The sequence below is a fragment of the Lissotriton helveticus genome, chromosome 5_1 (genome assembly GCF_964261635.1).
Source record: "Lissotriton helveticus chromosome 5_1, aLisHel1.1, whole genome shotgun sequence".
Lineage (NCBI taxonomy): Eukaryota > Metazoa > Chordata > Amphibia > Caudata > Salamandridae > Lissotriton > Lissotriton helveticus.
In genome coordinates, this window is record NC_136065.1 from 452810118 (window position 1) to 452827325 (window position 17208).

General features: G+C 48.5%; 1 protein-coding gene across 1 annotated transcript in view; it reads right to left on the reverse strand.

Moving 5' to 3' along the window:
* The window catches only part of ANTXRL (ANTXR like), a 339738-nt gene that overhangs the window by 181763 nt on the left and 140767 nt on the right, over nt 1-17208 (reverse strand). Inside the window, exon 2 of the mRNA XM_078642693.1 lies at nt 11012-11083. Coding sequence (XP_078498819.1) covers nt 11012-11083 — 72 coding nt within the window. The remainder of the gene's footprint in view (nt 1-11011; nt 11084-17208) is intronic.

The following is a 17208-nucleotide window of genomic DNA, read 5'->3' on the forward strand; positions in this document are numbered from 1 at the left end:
GGGGGGTGGGGTGAAGCTCTGTGTTTGGGAGGGCCACTCCCACCCTTCATTTTTTTTATATTTTTCATGGTGTCTTATAAATTTTCTGCCTGGGTGCAGACTGAGGGGAAAACACACCCAACCTAAAGACAATGTGCCCATTGAGGATTGGGGCTATGGCTCAGTGACAGAACAGCCTGTCCTACTTCATTTTTCAAAATCTAACTATCCTCTTGTCTACTAGACGAAATTACCCTCCCTCTCTGGGGAGGGCAGAAATGGCTTGGACTCTGGTTGTTCCCATGAGCCCACGGCATTACCCTGTAAAATACCTTACACCCTCTCCTCTGTGCCAATGTTCCCCCGTGCCCCAGAGGTGGGGAGAGGTGTAAGAGGAGGCACATGCTGCGAGGACAGTCATAAAGGTTAATAAACATGAGGGCGTCCATGCACACTTACAGGTAGCTGGTGAGTAGTGATAACACTCAGGTTGTGGGGTAGTGGGTACAGTACGAGGATGAACAACAGTTCACCATGTGCAGTGCCCCGTTCCCACCACCACTAGCAGGGGATCGAGCAGCTCCGGTCCGGGCTAAGCGACTGGCCGGGGGTGAGCAGGCAGAGAGCAGTAGCACAATGGTGCGAGGCTCCATGGCTGACATGGAGGACAGCGCACACTTCAGTGCAGCTGTGCTGATGTGAGATGGTGCCTATTCTCTCAATGTGAAGTTAGTGATGCTAGCAGCTAATGAGGCTATGGCGGTCGATCCTGGAGTGTGGAAGGATTTAGTTTATGCTTGTCATCAGCGTTGGATAATCCTGCCCCTTAGGAAGCACTGATAAATATCCGGAGGATAGAGGACAGGGAGGCAGGTCTTTGCAGCTCCCTTTCCCTTCCAAGCTACCAGGGGCTGCAGCCATGGTTGGGTTTTACGGGGCTTAGGGATGCGCTTGTACGCTCTCCCCTGCATGGTAGGTAGTGTGCTCTGCGAGTGGGGTATTACATCTGTGCTGTGTATCTGGGATGTGACTTACAGAGTGAATGGTGTTTTATGGATGGAACAGTGATTACATGAACAGAATTGTAGATCCCATATATGTTAATCAGGATCCACAAGTACTCTGTAGTCCGGCTGGCCATAAATGACCCAGGAAATGTTTGTGTAACCATAGGTCCAGGAACAGCAGAGAAGCATCGGGTACAGTAAGTGCAATACACCTACATTGTCTTTGATCCATGCGATATCATTCACAACCTTGAGGGAGGGGAAGTGCACAATTGCCTACTTTCAGACCCACATGAACCCAACTTTTTCCCTCTTCCTTCCAGTCTGTGGGATAGTGTCCTGTTGGCTGTGGCCGGTCACACCCAATTTGGAATCAGCTTCAATTATGTGGGGCTGGGCATCTGTAACTCCTCTATGTGGTGGTTGGCGGAGCTTTGCCTAACTCCGCACCCCAAGCGGAGCGCGGAGTGTTCAAAACTCTGCAAACTCTGCTGGCGGAGCGGAGTTCACTACCCACCCCTACTTAGGAGCACTAGTCCATGCCCAGTGTGGCCGCTACTCCCCAAAAATGAATCCTTGATGCCTATTGGGTGTATTTGTAAAATATTGTCCAAAAAGTGTTAAACGCATGGGTTAGATACAGTCTGATGTTAAAAAAGTCCAAACATCAGTTGATATAATTAAGCATTAATCAATCAATCAGTCAAATTAAGCTTTATTCACCTGCATTTAAAACAATAAAAGCATAGCATAGAATGCAAAAATCCATGATTCATAAAGTACAATTAAAACACAGAACAATCTATCTGTAAATGTCCCAATATCATATTAGCTTTTAAAAATCATGCAACGTAATAATAACATATTTTTGTAATAACAAGAGAGCAGGTTGATTTGTGAGAATGTTAAGGCCTTCAGTAGGCGAACAACATAAACTTTTTTAAGTGCTCCGAATTAAGCATTATCATTTTATTCATGTTCGAATGGGAAACTATTACTATTTCTCTTCAAGTGCTCAATTTGGTCACTGGGTAACCAACTGCACCTAGCCCCTTTTTCCCATCAAACACATCTCAAATAGAGTACCCCCCCCCCTAATTGCAGGGCCCCAAATTCTGGAAAATACGTTTCTGGCATTTTCTCGAGACCTTTGCTCCACTGGGTTTAAGTAAGACACTAGCTCACACTTATTGCTGTTGACCTAGCACACCGTTCTTCTAAGATTATATTTAATAATGGGGATCTTTATTCTTTATCTATTCTCCATCCCTACTCGCATTCTGATGATTCAGTTTCTGGTGTGCATGCTATACTATTCATGCCATACATAAATACAAATTGTCTTTCAGTAGGGAATAATCAATATGCTTAATAGCCAAATTTGCAAAATTCATGTCCAACAGCTGTTTAGCCTGAACGATACCCTGTGCCAAAATGAAAAGGGGGGGCCCTCGGCCCCCCCGCACGCATGGCGGCGCGGCGACCGCCTCACCCCCTCTCCCCTCGGGTCCTTCGACGGTGGGGGCGTGCCCTGGGGGCGCGGCCCACCGCCGATTGGCCGGCGCCCCTCCTGACCCGGATTCAATGGACTGGTTCCGGGTCGGGGGGGGCGGGCGTTAGGAGGGGCCACCCGGCCCCTCGGGAATAAGAGGTAGGGAGCGCCCAGGAGACCCCCTTGTCCCTGGACGCTCCCTCGCTGAACGTTGTGCCCCGCGTTCGGGGCTTCTTTGTTTTTTTAACGTATTTTCTTTGTTTTCACAGGATCCCTGAACACAGCCTGGAGAGAGCGGTTGGCGGCGATCCCGGGTGGCGGATCAACGTTCCCTCGTTTCCTCGGTTTCGGTTTTGACTTTTACAGGGCACAGGCTGGAGAGAAGCGGTTTGCGGCGATCCTGAGTGGCGGACCGAGACTCGGCGTTCTTCCAGAGGGTAGCCCGAGACCGCGTGGGGTACACCGCATCGTTTGGCCTGCCTGACGGTTCCCGGCGCCTGGAGGCTTCATTGTGAGGCGTATTGCGAGCCGCTGGGGCCGCGTGAGGTATTGTGCGGGATTGGGGGTGCTCTAGCAGGGACAGGCGCACGAGGTGCCGCGCATTTGTTAGTGAACGGCCTGCTCAGGGGTAACGCGGCAGGGAAAAGGGCCTGCCTAGCCGCTCGACCGGCATTCAAACCTACACGGGCACTAACACAGGTTGTGCTGGCCGGTCAGCTTCCTTGGATTGCGTGTGGGGGTAACAACGCCTAGTTCGCGTGCTTGATCCCCGTACTGGACACAGCTTTCACTCGTTAAATATAAATAAAAGTTAAAAAGGCTGGGCAGCACGTGAGGTGGCGTTCTGGATGCCAAGTCACGTTTTATTAAGAGCGGTGATAAGAACTGGGTGGGGAGTGGAGATCGCTGATGAATTAAATCGCAATTGTTTCTCATTACTGCATCACAGGGCATGAGGAAAATGGGTAGTGCATGAAGTGGATGAAAAACGAGGTTGCATTTCTTTAATTCTTTCACTGCTGTATGTGATTAACTCCCAAAAGTGAATGTTTTCATGTTGAAAAACGAGGTGGCGTTTCTTGAAGTGATTTTACTGCTGTGTTATTAAGTGAACCGTTGTAAAGGATACAAATAAGAAAATTGTGTCTCATAACTGTGTTATTGATTAAGTGACTTGTGGTTCAAAGAGGGGTACAATTTTTTAGTTACAGGCTGGTGATACATATCTCTAGGCAGACATTTAACATCATTAAGGGGAGGGTCAAATATTCCTCTGTATTAAGACTAGGTTTCTCCTCATCTGCTCCTACTGTTATACACGGTGTTAATATATTTCTCGATTCTAGGCTATTGTATAAACAGTACCAGTACAAGTCACTCGCAGACAAGCCGTGGTGGCATTCAGCACGCAACGTGGTGTGGGGGCGTGAGCGCAGATCATCATCGCCGGCGGGGACACGGGACTGATCGGTAAGAGGGGTACGGGGGGCTAGCACTCATCGCTCCTGGTGGCCGCCGGGTGGGTCTACATTAGGTTTACTCACCCCTTACATAAGCGGACAAGCCGCTAGTGTTGCGGTCGCCGTTGCATGGTGCTGAAAGCCCCCTGGTGACCCTCCATCTGCAAGGTACACACAGTTGACCTGTTGGGCACTAAGAGAGTAGGCAGCGGGTGTTTTTTTGGGTAAGCGTCATGCCGGGCCCAAGGGGTGGAAAAAGGGGGTCCAACATGGAGGCTATGATGCGGGCTATGATGCGGGAGATGAGTGACATTAAGCAACAGCTAGGTCAAATTAAGGAGCGGGAAGCTCGGTTGGATGACAGAGAGAGCGAGGCACCGGGCCCGTCGGGGCGACCGATCCGCAAGAGGGTGGCACCAGTGCCAAGAGGGGAATTTGTCACCCCACAGGGGAAACCCAGGTCCAAAAGACCCAGGGAGGCGGTCCCCACCCCAGGCCCAGGGGATCCGTTACCCGCCGCACCACCCGCGGTGGTCCCACCCCCGCATGTGCCTACACCCATTGCCCCCGTGGTGCCGGTGCCGGCAGGTCAACCAGTAGACGCTGGGTCTGCTCCCGCACCGGTACCCACAATCCCGGGTACAGGCTGGCCTCACCCGGCGCCCGCCCTGCCACCTGTGCCAGGACCATCGGGCATAACCCCAGTGGTACCTGTTGTCCCGGGGGGTAATGTAGATTCGATGCCACCCGAATTGGTATCTCAGTTAACGGCCATGATGCCATGGCTCCAAAAAGGGGGAGCCTTCCCGAATTCTGCAGACCATGCGGCAGAGGCGGCAAGGTTTGTAGAAAAAATCAGATCGGCACCGGTCGCCGACAGTGTTGCATTGCCAATTTCTTCTCCCCTTGCAGGTCCAAGTGTTCCCCAGCTGGACGGAGTTAAAGGGCAGCCGCCCCCGGTGCCCGCACTTGGTAAGGAAGTGGCATTGCCGCTCTTGGGGGACGGTGTGATACCTTCCAGGAGCGAAAATCTAGCTCAGCATGTGTCATTAGCTGTAAAAGAAATGATTTGGGCTGATAAATACGTGTACATTTATTCTTTATTGTTGGACAATAGGGAAATGGAGCAGGCAAAAGCACTGAAAGAGTGGATGCTCCCAAGTGAATGGAGGGCGCAGTGTACTAGATTCAGGGTTGAGGAAAATCTCAATAATTGGATGCAAGCATGGGCCGTTTTCACTGCAGTTAAGGCTGAGCGTCCTCCAGATCTGCAGGCTGCATTGGCTTGCTACTCGAGCAGGATTGTGGGGTGGAGTCAACAGTATTCTGGGGAAGCATGGAAGGGTTATGATGTCAATTTTAGGAAGGCATTGGAATTCAATAGATCATTGCCATGGGACTCGGTAGATTCCATGGCTTGGCACAAACAGTTCTCTGACACTGCACCTCCCCCTCAGTTCGGTGCGGGCAAGGTGTTCACTAGACCGCAGCAGCCCTTTCGGCCCCCCCAAACGAGTGAAATACCTGGGAAATTTAGGACAGGTGGGCCAGAGAAGAAAGGGGTGTGCTGGGATTTTAATAGGCGCACCTGCACAAGGGCCGCGTGTAAGTTTAGGCATGCATGTTCCTCCTGTGGGCACCCCTCTCATCCAGAAACTACCTGTAGGTCCAAGCAAGGTAACACAGGACAGAGGGGTAGGGGAAAGCCACTATAAGTCAGACAGGTTACGCCCCCCCACTCCAGTGGATGTGGTGGCAATGATTCCATTGTTGAACAGATACCCTGACCACAAAGCGGCCACCCTACTCCAGGAAGGTTTCTCTAAAGGTTTTAGGATCCCGGCCGGGGGATACACAGGTAGTGCGCACTGTAGAAATCAATTGTCAGTCACACACAATCCGGCTGTTGTGGCCGCCAAAATTGACAAGGAGCTTTCCTTAGGCAGGATATCTGGCCCTTTTCCTGCAGTGCCAGTACCCAATTTTGTGTGTTCCCCACTGGGAGTTGTCCCCAAGAAAGAGAAGGGGCAATTCAGATTGATTCATAACCTATCAGCGCCAAAGGGGGCGTCACTGAATGATGCCATTGACGAAGGTATCTGTAGTGTTAAGTACGCCTCGTTTGATCAGGCTGTTACCTTATTGCAGGCCACTGGACCCGGGGCGCTGATGGCGAAATCAGACATAGAATCCGCCTTCCGCCTCCTCCCAGTCCACCCGGCGGACCAGCATCTTTTAGGATTCACCTTTAGGGATAGGTTCTACATGGACAAATGCATGCCTATGGGTTGTTCTATTTCTTGCGCCTACTTTGAGATGTTAAGTTCATTTCTTGAATGGGCCATGAGACAAGTGACGGGCCATCAAAGGGTCATGCATTACTTAGATGATTTCCTCTTCCTCGGTACAGCGGGTTCTCAGGAGTGCGCACTGGCATTGCAGGAATTTTGCGTGCTTATGCGGGCTTTTGGGGTCCCGCTCGCGCCTGGGAAGACGGTGGGCCCGACCACCTGCTTGGAATTTCTGGGCATCGAGATTGACTCAATGGAGAGATGTTGTAGACTACCTAAGGACAAGGTGTGCAAATTCAAGACATCGCTACAGTTATGCCTCCGGAAGGAGAAGGTCACTTTGCAGCAATTACAGGAGGTAGTAGGGCAACTGAATTTCGCACTAAGAATCATCCCAATGGCTCGCCCCTTCTCTCGCTCCATCGCGCACGCGATGAAGGGGCTGAGGGAAAAGCACCACCGCACGCGCCTATCGTCTGAAGTTCGCCAGGATATGCTTATTTGGATGGCATTCCTGGAGGATTTTAACGGTAGGGTGGTCTGGCCCGACCCGCTCAAAACATCAGCGGAGTTGGGACTATGGACTGATGCGGCCGGTAGTGTGGGCTTTGGTGCCATCCTAGGGAATAGGTGGGTCGCTCAACAATGGCCAGAAGAATGGAACACATGGGGTTTGCTCAGCAACATCGGCTTCCTGGAACTTTTTCCAATATGGGTGGCACTGATGGTTTGGCCCGAACACCTATGTAACCAATCAGTGGTGTTTTGGTCAGATAACATGACAGTGGTGGAATGTATCAATCAGCAGGGGGCGCGGTGTCCTTTCATACTTCGTCTGATCAAAGAAATTGTTCTGCGGTGCCTTAAACTGAATGTTAATTTTAGAGCCAAACATGTCCCTGGTGTTTTAAACAATGCTGCTGACTCCCTTTCTCGCTTCAAAATGCAGGTTTTCAGGGAACATCTCCCCACAGCAGACCCCTCGCCAGCACACTTCCCAGCAGTACTTTGGCAGATTGGTGCCCCAGATTACATGACCTCGTGGTCGCTAGCCTAGCCCCCAGGACCAAGACGGCTTACGAAGGGGCGTTTCTGTCTTATTGTTCTTTCTTGGGGCCACAGTGGGAAGTGCTTTGGGCGAAGGAGGATGGGTTTGCAGCCTATTTAGAATGGATGCACAAAGAGGGGCGCTCAGTGGCAGCGGCAACCAGACATAGGGCCGCAGTGTCATTCTTCGCTCAAGCTAGGGGCTTCCGGGATCCCACTAATACCTTTATGATACGCAAGGCTTTAAGGGGATGGCGCCGTATTCAGGGACACCAGAAGGATAAGAGGAAGCCCATGGGGTTGGCCCGGCTAACAGCCTTACTGGGCATGCTGGAGATTGTTTGTAACTCGGAGTGGGAAGTGCTTCTTTTTAGGGCGGCATTCTCCCTGGCATTTTATGGGGCACTGAGAATTAGTGAACTTGTGGCAGGATCTAAGTCTGACATACTAGGTGGCTTGCAGAAGGCTGGGGTGACGATAAGGGGTGACACCATGTGGGTGATTATCCAGAAATCAAAGACCGATCAAGAAGCTAGGGGTCACACCATAGTTCTGCAACGGGCCCCCGCCAACCCGTGCTGCCCGGTGAGGCACGTGGAATCACTCATGGGATTATTGGTCGGTTCAGCAGGCGGGGCGTTGCTTTGTCACGCCGACGGGAGCCCCTTGACCAGGTATCAATTCAGGAGAGTGTTCGAAATAGGGGTTACAAAAGCGGGTCTTGATCCTAGAGATTTTGGATCTCATTCCTTCAGGATTGGGGCAGCAACTGAGGCGGTGGCGGGGGGCCTCCCAGTGGAAAGAGTGAAGACAATTGGGAGGTGGTCGTCAGACTGCTATAAACGTTATGTTCGGATTGACATGCTATGATTACCTGTCACTCACGCTTGGTCTCTTTTCCGCTCTCTTACAGTTTCTCAGACCTGTTACGCAGGGGAGGAATCTGTCGTCGGGCACCGCCAATATTCATCGGCACGGAGCGACGAACAGGAAACAACAAAGAACAATGTCTGGATTGTCGGTCATTCATATGTGAAGCGAGCGGAATGTGTCTTCCTGTCAGGTGACAAGAAGGAAAAGGCGGCACAACTAGGGTTGAATATCACGTTCTTTGGCAGAGGAGGGTTGTGTCTTCACGAGTTTAGGGGATTCTTCCAAGGGCTGTTAGCACGCCAGCGGGCTCCACCGTCAGTGGTGATACTTCACCTTGGGGAGAACGATTTGGCAACACTGGGCAGGCGCATCTTGATTGAGGAGATTATCTCAACAGCGGGTTGGATAGCTAGGACCTGCCCCGGGTGCACACTAGTATGGTCACAACTAATACCTCGACTTCAGTGGCGGGGGGGTCATTCGGTCAGGGCGTTGAATCACTCGGTAAAGAGGATCAACACACGGTTGGATAGGTTGTTTCGAACCCCCGTGTTACAGTCAATACCTCATGGGTGCATCTGGGGTCAAAAGTATTACTTGAAGGACGGGGTTCATCTGACAGAAGAGGGTAATGTCCTATGGGCTGACAATATCTGGGCTTGGCTAGAGGGCTGGGGTAGGAGGAATGTGTCCTTAGGCAGGGGCTAGAGGGGGAGGCCAGATCGTCGGTTAACAATACTGGCCTGTGGCGGTAAGGTCATTATCGGTGAGCACATATTTGAGGTCTGAGGGGGCGGGCATCATCCTATGGAGGTTCCCGCCCGGGGGGAGGGGCCTGCGGGCCACTCCCAGTACTCCAGGGGCAAGGTAATATGCAAAGGAGCGCGGGTAGGAGTAGTTCACGCTTTCCTTAGGCTGGTAGCCACCCCGCGCGCGTGGACTCATGACGCCACCGGCGCAGAGTAAGGGCCCTCCTTTAGTGGGTAAATGGAGTTTGGGGCGTAGACCGGGCAATTCCCGGGGTAACACTGCGCATGCGCACTTCTAGGGGGAAGGCGCAGCTTGTAGGACCTGACACCGGTAGTGACCCTGCCATATGGCCAGAAATGTACAAAAATCAAGGTAGGATGTTTAGTTTAAGCTAGGAACAACTTGTATTAGAGTTTTGTTAAGGTCAGGCTCTCAAACTTGTTGATAACGATTGTATAACTGAATGTCCTGCTGATTTTTGTATTCATTGTTGATTATGCAATTAAAACCCTTTTTAATTTCATACTTTAATAAATACGGCCGGGCGACTAGCGCCCGCCTTCCAAAAAGTAAAACACGTCTCGTGTCCACGTTCCTGGGTGTTGGGTGCCGGATTGGGGGGGAGGCGGCAGCTAGTCGCTGACCATGTGAAAAGGGGGGGCCCTCGGCCCCCCCGCACGCATGGCGGCGCGGCGACCGCCTCACCCCCTCTCCCCTCGGGTCCTTCGACGGTGGGGGCGTGCCCTGGGGGCGCGGCCCACCGCCGATTGGCCGGCGCCCCTCCTGACCCGGATTCAATGGACTGGTTCCGGGTCGGGGGGGGCGGGCGTTAGGAGGGGCCACCCGGCCCCTCGGGAATAAGAGGTAGGGAGCGCCCAGGAGACCCCCTTGTCCCTGGACGCTCCCTCGCTGAACGTTGTGCCCCGCGTTCGGGGCTTCTTTGTTTCCCACCCACCATCCCTTGGTACAAAGTTTAAGCAGCGTTATGTCCGGTTTAATGGTAAGTTTCATATGTATGGACCGCGGGAGAGAGTAGGCTGGTGTTGTATTTTGTGATCTGTTGTCAGGACTTTTTTCCCTTTGTAGAAAAGTGATGTGTGAAGTGAACTATATTTGAAGATATGTGTCTTTAGGCCTTTTTTCCCTTTGTAGATATACGTTGATATTGTGATTTTGAGTAACATGCGTGAACCGAATTGTAATTTTATGCCATGTGTCGTTAGGCCTTTTTTCCCCTTTAGCTATGCGTGGATACTGTTATTTATTAGCCAGTGTAGTTGTCCTTTAGAATTTTTTCCATAGGTCGTCGTATTTATTAGGTATGGGGCATGCGGTAAGGTCATTATCGGTGAGCACATATTTGAGGTCTGAGGGGGCGGGCATCATCCTATGGAGGTTCCCGCCCGGGGGGAGGGGCCTGCGGGCCACTCCCAGTACTCCAGGGGCAAGGTAATATGCAAAGGAGCGCGGGTAGGAGTAGTTCACGCTTTCCTTAGGCTAGTAGCCACCCCGCGCGCGTGGACTCATGACGCCACCGGCGCAGAGTAAGGGCCCTCCTTTAGTGGGTAAATGGAGTTTGGGGCGTAGACCGGGCAATTCCCGGGGTAACACTGCGCATGCGCACTTCTAGGGGGAAGGCGCAGCTTGTAGGACCTGACACCGGTAGTGACCCTGCCATATGGCCAGAAATGTACAAAAATCAAGGTAGGATGTTTAGTTTAAGCTAGGAACAACTTGTATTAGAGTTTTGTTAAGGTCAGGCTCTCAAACTTGTTGATAACGATTGTATAACTGAATGTCCTGCTGATTTTTGTATTCATTGTTGATTATGCAATTAAAACCCTTTTTAATTTCATACTTTAATAAATACGGCCGGGCGACTAGCGCCCGCCTTCCAAAAAGTAAAACACGTCTCGTGTCCACGTTCCTGGGTGTTGGGTGCCGGATTGGGGGGGAGGCGGCAGCTAGTCGCTGACCATGTTCACAAACTGCTCAAACACTGCCCTTCCCACATGCATTTCCCACATGCGCAGTGGCACTGTTTCAAAAATTAAGTGTGGGAACAACAGACTCAACAATAAATGAGGCGATAAAGAAACTCTGGAACAATACCTTATAAACTTTTCAGCAAGACTTTCAACGAAGGAGAATATTTCAGTCCATTGATCTCTGACACTTCCAGACCTGAAAGAGAGTTCAGAAAAGCAATGTAAAGAAACTGTATCAAGTTAAACATCTGGAGACCTAGCCCAAATAGCATCATTACTGTTCAGATGTAAGTCCATCATGGGAAAGTTGTGTTTGTGGGTCTGGACAACAGCACATCAATGTAATTTAAATGTGTGCCCATCATTTAAAACGGAGGTACAACTTTAAAGTCTGACATAAAAAAAATGCAAAAAGAACAATTGATGGACAGAAATCAAAACAAAGTCATATAGTATCATGGCTGCCTATTAAGAAATTAATTCTGAAATGTAAAACCATCAAGCAACCATCAATTGCATTTGGCAATGCAGCGCGCTCAATGAAATTCATTTTATTTATTTATATGTTTACTTACCTCTAATTGGCCGTAATCTGTAGTTTACTACCCCCCGCCCCACATCAGCGCCCGGGAGCACTCCCATTACGGGCCGCTACTAATAGATTGTTTCAGAGTAGAGTGGAATAGTGCAGGGTAGATTATAGGGGTGCAGGGTATAGTGTAGGAGCATAGAGTAGATTGCTTCAGAGTAGACGGAAGTGGTGTAGAGTGCAATGGTGCAGGGTAGAGTGGAGTGGTGCAGCGTAGAGTGGAGTAGCATTGAGTTGTGGCATAGATTGCATTGGTGTAGAGTGCAGTGTTGCAGAATGGAGTGAGGTAGATTGGAGTTGTGTGGTACAGGGTGCAGTGGCTTAGAGTATAGTGGCATATAGTGCAGTGTTGCAGAGTAAATTGGCATAGAGTGCAGTTGCGTAGAGTGCATTGGTTTTGAGTAGAGTGCATTGGTGTAAAGTGTAGTGGCATAGAGTGCAGAATAGAGTGGGGTAGTGTGAAGTGGCACAGAGTGGAATTGCACAGAGTGTCATAGACTACAGTGGCATAGAGTAGATGGTTTCAGAGTAGAGTGAAGTGGCATAGAGTGCAGTGGTATAGAGTAGAGTGTAGTAGAGTGCAGTGTTGCACAATAGATTGAAGTGGTTTAGAATGGATTGGCATAGAGTACAGTGGCATAGAGTGAAGTGATTTAGAGTAGAGTGGTCCAGAGTTCAGTGGCGGAGAGAGCAGGGTTACAGAGTAGAATAAAGTGGCATAGAGTGAAGTGATGTAGAGAGCAATGGGGTAGAGTGACAGTGTACCATGGAGTAGAGTGCAGTGGAAATAAAGTAGAATATTGTATAATAAAGTGGCATAAAGTGCAGTGGTTCAAAGTAGTTCGCGTAGGTACAGTGGAGTAGTGTGCATTGGTTTTGGCAAAAGTGGTGTTGAGTGCAGTGATTTAGATTAGAGTGACATAGCATAAAGTGCAGTGGCATACAGTGGCACAGCATACAGTGCAGAGTGCAGTGATGCAGAGCGGAATAGAGTGACATAGAATGCAGTGGCATAGAGTGCAGTGGCGTAGATTGTTTCAGAGTGGCATGGAGTGGTGTAGGGTAGAGTATAGTGGTGCAGATTAAAGTGCAGTGGCATAGAGTAGTGGCATAGAGCACAGTGGAGTAGAGTAGAGTGGAGCAGAATTGATTGCAGTGGCATAGAGTGGAGTGGAGCAGAGTGGAGTACAGTGGCATAAATTGCAATTACATAGAGTGGAGTGGTGCAGGGTAGAGTGGAGTGGTATAGAGGAGTGGCACAGAGTGGAGTGTTCCTGAGGGGAGTGGCATAGAGTCGAGTGGTGCAGAGTGAAGTGGCAGAGAGTGCAGTGGTGCCTGGTAGAGTGCACTGGCATAGAGTAGTGTGGTGCAGAGTAGAGAGGCAAAGAGTGAAGTGGCGTACAGTGGAGTGTCAAGAGTGCAGAGGTGCACAGTAAATAGCAGGGTAGAGTGGCACAGGGTGGAGTGGCATACAGTACAGTGGTGCACAGTAAAGTATAGTACCGTGCAGTGCAATGGAGCAGAGTAGAGTAAAGTGTCGTAGAGTGGCGTGCGGAGGCATAGAGTGCAATGGCGAAGAGTGGCATTGACTGCAGTGGTGTAGAGTGGAATAGAGTGCTGTAGAGTGAAGTGGCATAGAGTAGATTGTTTCAGAGAAAAGTGAAGTGGTATAGAGTAGATTGTTTCATAGTAGAGTTAAGTGGCATAGAGTAGATTGTTTCAGAACAGAGTGAAGCGGTGCAGAATAGATTGTTTCAAAGTAGTGTGAAGTGACGCACAATAGATAGTTTCAGAGTACAGTGACGTGGCGTAGAATGCAGTGGTATAGAGTAGAATGTCCCAGAGTGCAGTGGTAAAGAGGAGAGTGTCATAGAGTTAAGTGGTGCAGAGTTGCTTAGCATGGAATGGCGTATAGTGCAGCCGCGTAGAACTGAGTGATGCTGAGTTCAGTGGCGTAAATAGGCATAAAGTAGAGAGGCAGAGAGTGCAGTGTTGCAGAATATACTGTCGTAGAGTGCAGTGGTGTATAGTACAGTGGAGTGGAATAGCGCAGAGTGCAATTTTGTCGAGTGCAGTTTCGCAGAGTGCAGTGGCACAGAGTGGAGTGGTAAAGAGTGCAGTGGTGCAAAGTAGAGTGGCATGGAGAGCAGTGGCATAGAGTACAGTGGTGCAGAGTAGAATAGAGTGGCATGGAGTGCAGTGATGCATAGTAGATTAGAGTGGTATACAGTGCAGTAACAGAGCACAATGGTGTAGAGTGAAGTGGTGTAGAGTAGATTGGTGTACTGTGTATTGGTTTTGAGAAAAGTGGCGAAGAGTGCATTGGTTTTGAGTAAAGTGGTGAAGAATGCATTGGCATAAAGAGTAGTGGCGTAGAGTGGTGCAGAGTAGAGTAGTGTGGTGCTGAGTGCAGTGGCACAGAGTGCAATGACGTACAGTAGATTGTTCCAGAGTGGAGTGCAGTGGTGCAGAGTAGATTAGAGTAATTTAAGGGGGATTGGTATAGAGCGCACTGGCATACAGTGGAGTGGTACAGAGTAGAGTGCATTGGCATAGGGTACAGTTTTGCAGAGTAAGGTGGCATAGAGTGGAGTGGTGCAGAGTGGTGTAGAGTGCAGTGGCGAAGAGTGCAATGGTGCATAGTAGAGTAGTGTGGGGTAGAATGCATTGCCATAGAGTAGAGTGGAGTGGCGATGAGAAGAGTGCAGTGATACAGTGATACAGTGTAGTGAAATTGTGCAGTGTGGGTGCAGAGTAGAGAGCAGTGGCATGGAATGGTGTAGAGTAGAGTGGAATGGTGTAAACATAGAGTATGCATGGTATGGTAGTGTACTGCCTTTACAGACAACATATCTTCAATTGAAATGACCATTACATTTGCGTTCACGTACAGTTTTACTGATACAGTGCACAAATGATAATGTGTGGAAATATGATCACCCAATATATTTCAATTATGTTGTGTGCTAGAAAAAAAATAGCATTGTACAGACTTTGTCAAGCAGACCCCTCATAGCCTGAAAGATTGTCACATGAATCCTCTCACTTTGAAGTGAGAGAAAGAAAAATAAACACCAAGCTCCCTGAAAGACACAGCCTGACATTTGACCTCTGTCATTGAATGCACAGCAAATCTTACAAGATAAGAACAAGATTTAAAGGACTGTTTACAGAAAGTAAGTTTGTGGAAGAATACAGAAAACAAGGTTTGGGCAATGGGAAGGACGAACTAGAGTCGAACAGCTTGAGCAAATAAAGTCAGCAAATAAAGTCAGCAAATAGAAAGCCAGAAACTGTGAGTTACAAACCGCAATTCTAATGGTAATCAACGGGTGGAATGCATTCCTAGGTCAACTTTCTGAATGCACCCAAGATGTCTTTAGCAAACCAGACAGCTGCGCTGTCTGGTACACTTCGACCTATAAAGAGATGATCAATAATACAATAATGCATGATACTGTCCACTACTCACCACATATGAGAGGATGTGACCTAACGGCTAGGGCGGTCGACCTCAAATATGGGCAACCACGTTCGAAACTCAGCAACAACGCTCAACATCCTTTGATTCTGGGAAAATCACAAATTCTCCCCGCGTCTAACAAAAAAATGAATGTGTCTTTATGTAATGCAACTGGTGCTCATCTAGAGTGCTTTGGTATCTTTGGGTCAAGTTCAGGCTATCTAAAACTCTGAAGAGAAAATATATATATATATATATACACATATATATATATATACATATATATATATATATACATATATATATATATATATATATATATATATATATATATATATATATATATATATATATATATATATATATATATATATATATATATATATATATATATATATATATATATATATATATATATATATATATACCTGACTTGTTGTCCATGTCCATAATTAAGATAAGGAATACTTTCTAATGTTACTGAAAGGATTTGCAGTCAATAGGCTACATTAGAAAGATAGAAAGTTGGAGGCCCGGCATTCCAACATTCCCTATTTCCCTTTGCCTGTTTTAGTGCCAGTAGTCTCCCCTGAGTGACTGATATATTGTGAAAGTTTACCCATTTGCCAGCAGCTACCTCCCCCGCTCCCTCATTTGCAATCTACTCTATTACAACTCTGGAAATAAGGATACAGGCGGCTGTATGATGGCATGGTGCAAAAATACTGATGGAAAACAACTTCAGTGCTGCTATAAGAAATCCAAAATTAGATAATTATTAAAGTACGACTAAAGCGAGGTTTGGGTGCGTGAGAGCGCGAGGCATGATACCAAAATACTACGAGGCTACATACAGAATTTTACAGGCGCGCTGCTTTGGAATCAAGTGATTATTGTTGCAAGACTGCGGCGAGCCACCGCACCCTTTCAGCACACACACTGGGGCATTCATTACACTTTAACAGCCCATAACTGAGGAAGCGCGCGCGATTATATTTGTAGGAGAAATGTATTCACAAACATTCACTATTCAACGTTTCTGCCGAGGAAAAATACATTCTGTTTTTTTTTTTTCAGACGATGCCTTTTCAGCGAATCCCTAAAATCGTGACTGATCCTGTGGCTCTGAAAATAAATAACTTTTGGGCAACTTCCTCCAACTGTGGCTTATGGTTAGGAGCCATTTTGTCAACAGACCCCAGGTCTTATCTTCCCTACAAAAATATGCTTGTCGCCTTAAATTACATATATTTCGGCAGAACAAAGCTCGAATGAGAGAGGAAGACATTTCCTCACGTCAGCAGTTCGGCTGGGTCAGGCCTAGGGCGTGTATAATTTAGAAGATACTGTCAGGGTTCCAGACATCGGTTTATGGCAGGTGTGTCCGCCATTACTGACAGATATGCACTTGTAGCCAAATAGAAGTCTAAGATTACTCTGACTTCGTGAGTTGTACAGTTCTTAACCTACACAGTTATTAATGCTGTTAATTCCCACGTCAGCACAGCATTTGGGTTATTCACCATCAGGCATGCAACGCCCATAGGGCTAAAAGGGCTTCAGCCCCCCACCTCCCTCTTGTGTGTCAGCCCAGGCTGCTACAGCTTGAGCTGCTATGGGCTCGGCTGGTCAGTGTCTGGAGTCTTTAGCTAAATCCTGTGCACACGTACATGGTAAAGCAAGTAAATATAATTGTTGACGTAGGCAATATGTACAGAGTCATTGAGTGTAGCTGAAAGTTCTTAATTGTGGTGAGAAGCGCAAACAGCCGACACGTGTTTCGGCAGGGAAAAGTAGTCCCTCGACTCTTCAGGGCAGTGGAAAGTTGCGTGAACTCGGTAAAGTTACCGAATTCACGCAACTTTCCACAGCCATGAAGAGTCGAGGGACTATTTTTCCCTTACGAAATACGTGTCGGCTGGTTGTGCTTCTCACCACAATAAAGAACTTTCAGCTACACTCAATAACTCTGTACAAATTGCTTACGTCAACAATTGTATTTACTTGTTTTACCATGTATGTGTGGACAGGATTTAGCTAGACTGTCTTGCTGTAGGGTCTTCCCTACACACATTCAGGGGTTATAAGGGTCTCCCCTTTCTGGTCAGCACCATACCCACTAGTTCACCCTGACACACAGAACGCAAATTTGCTGAGCGCCTAGTCTTCCTATACACTGAAACCCTCTTCTTAGTTGTCTAGTGTCTGGAGTCTTATCCCCGGTACGCCTGAGTTCTTCACAGGTCTTTAACCCGTTTGCCGCGGCCGC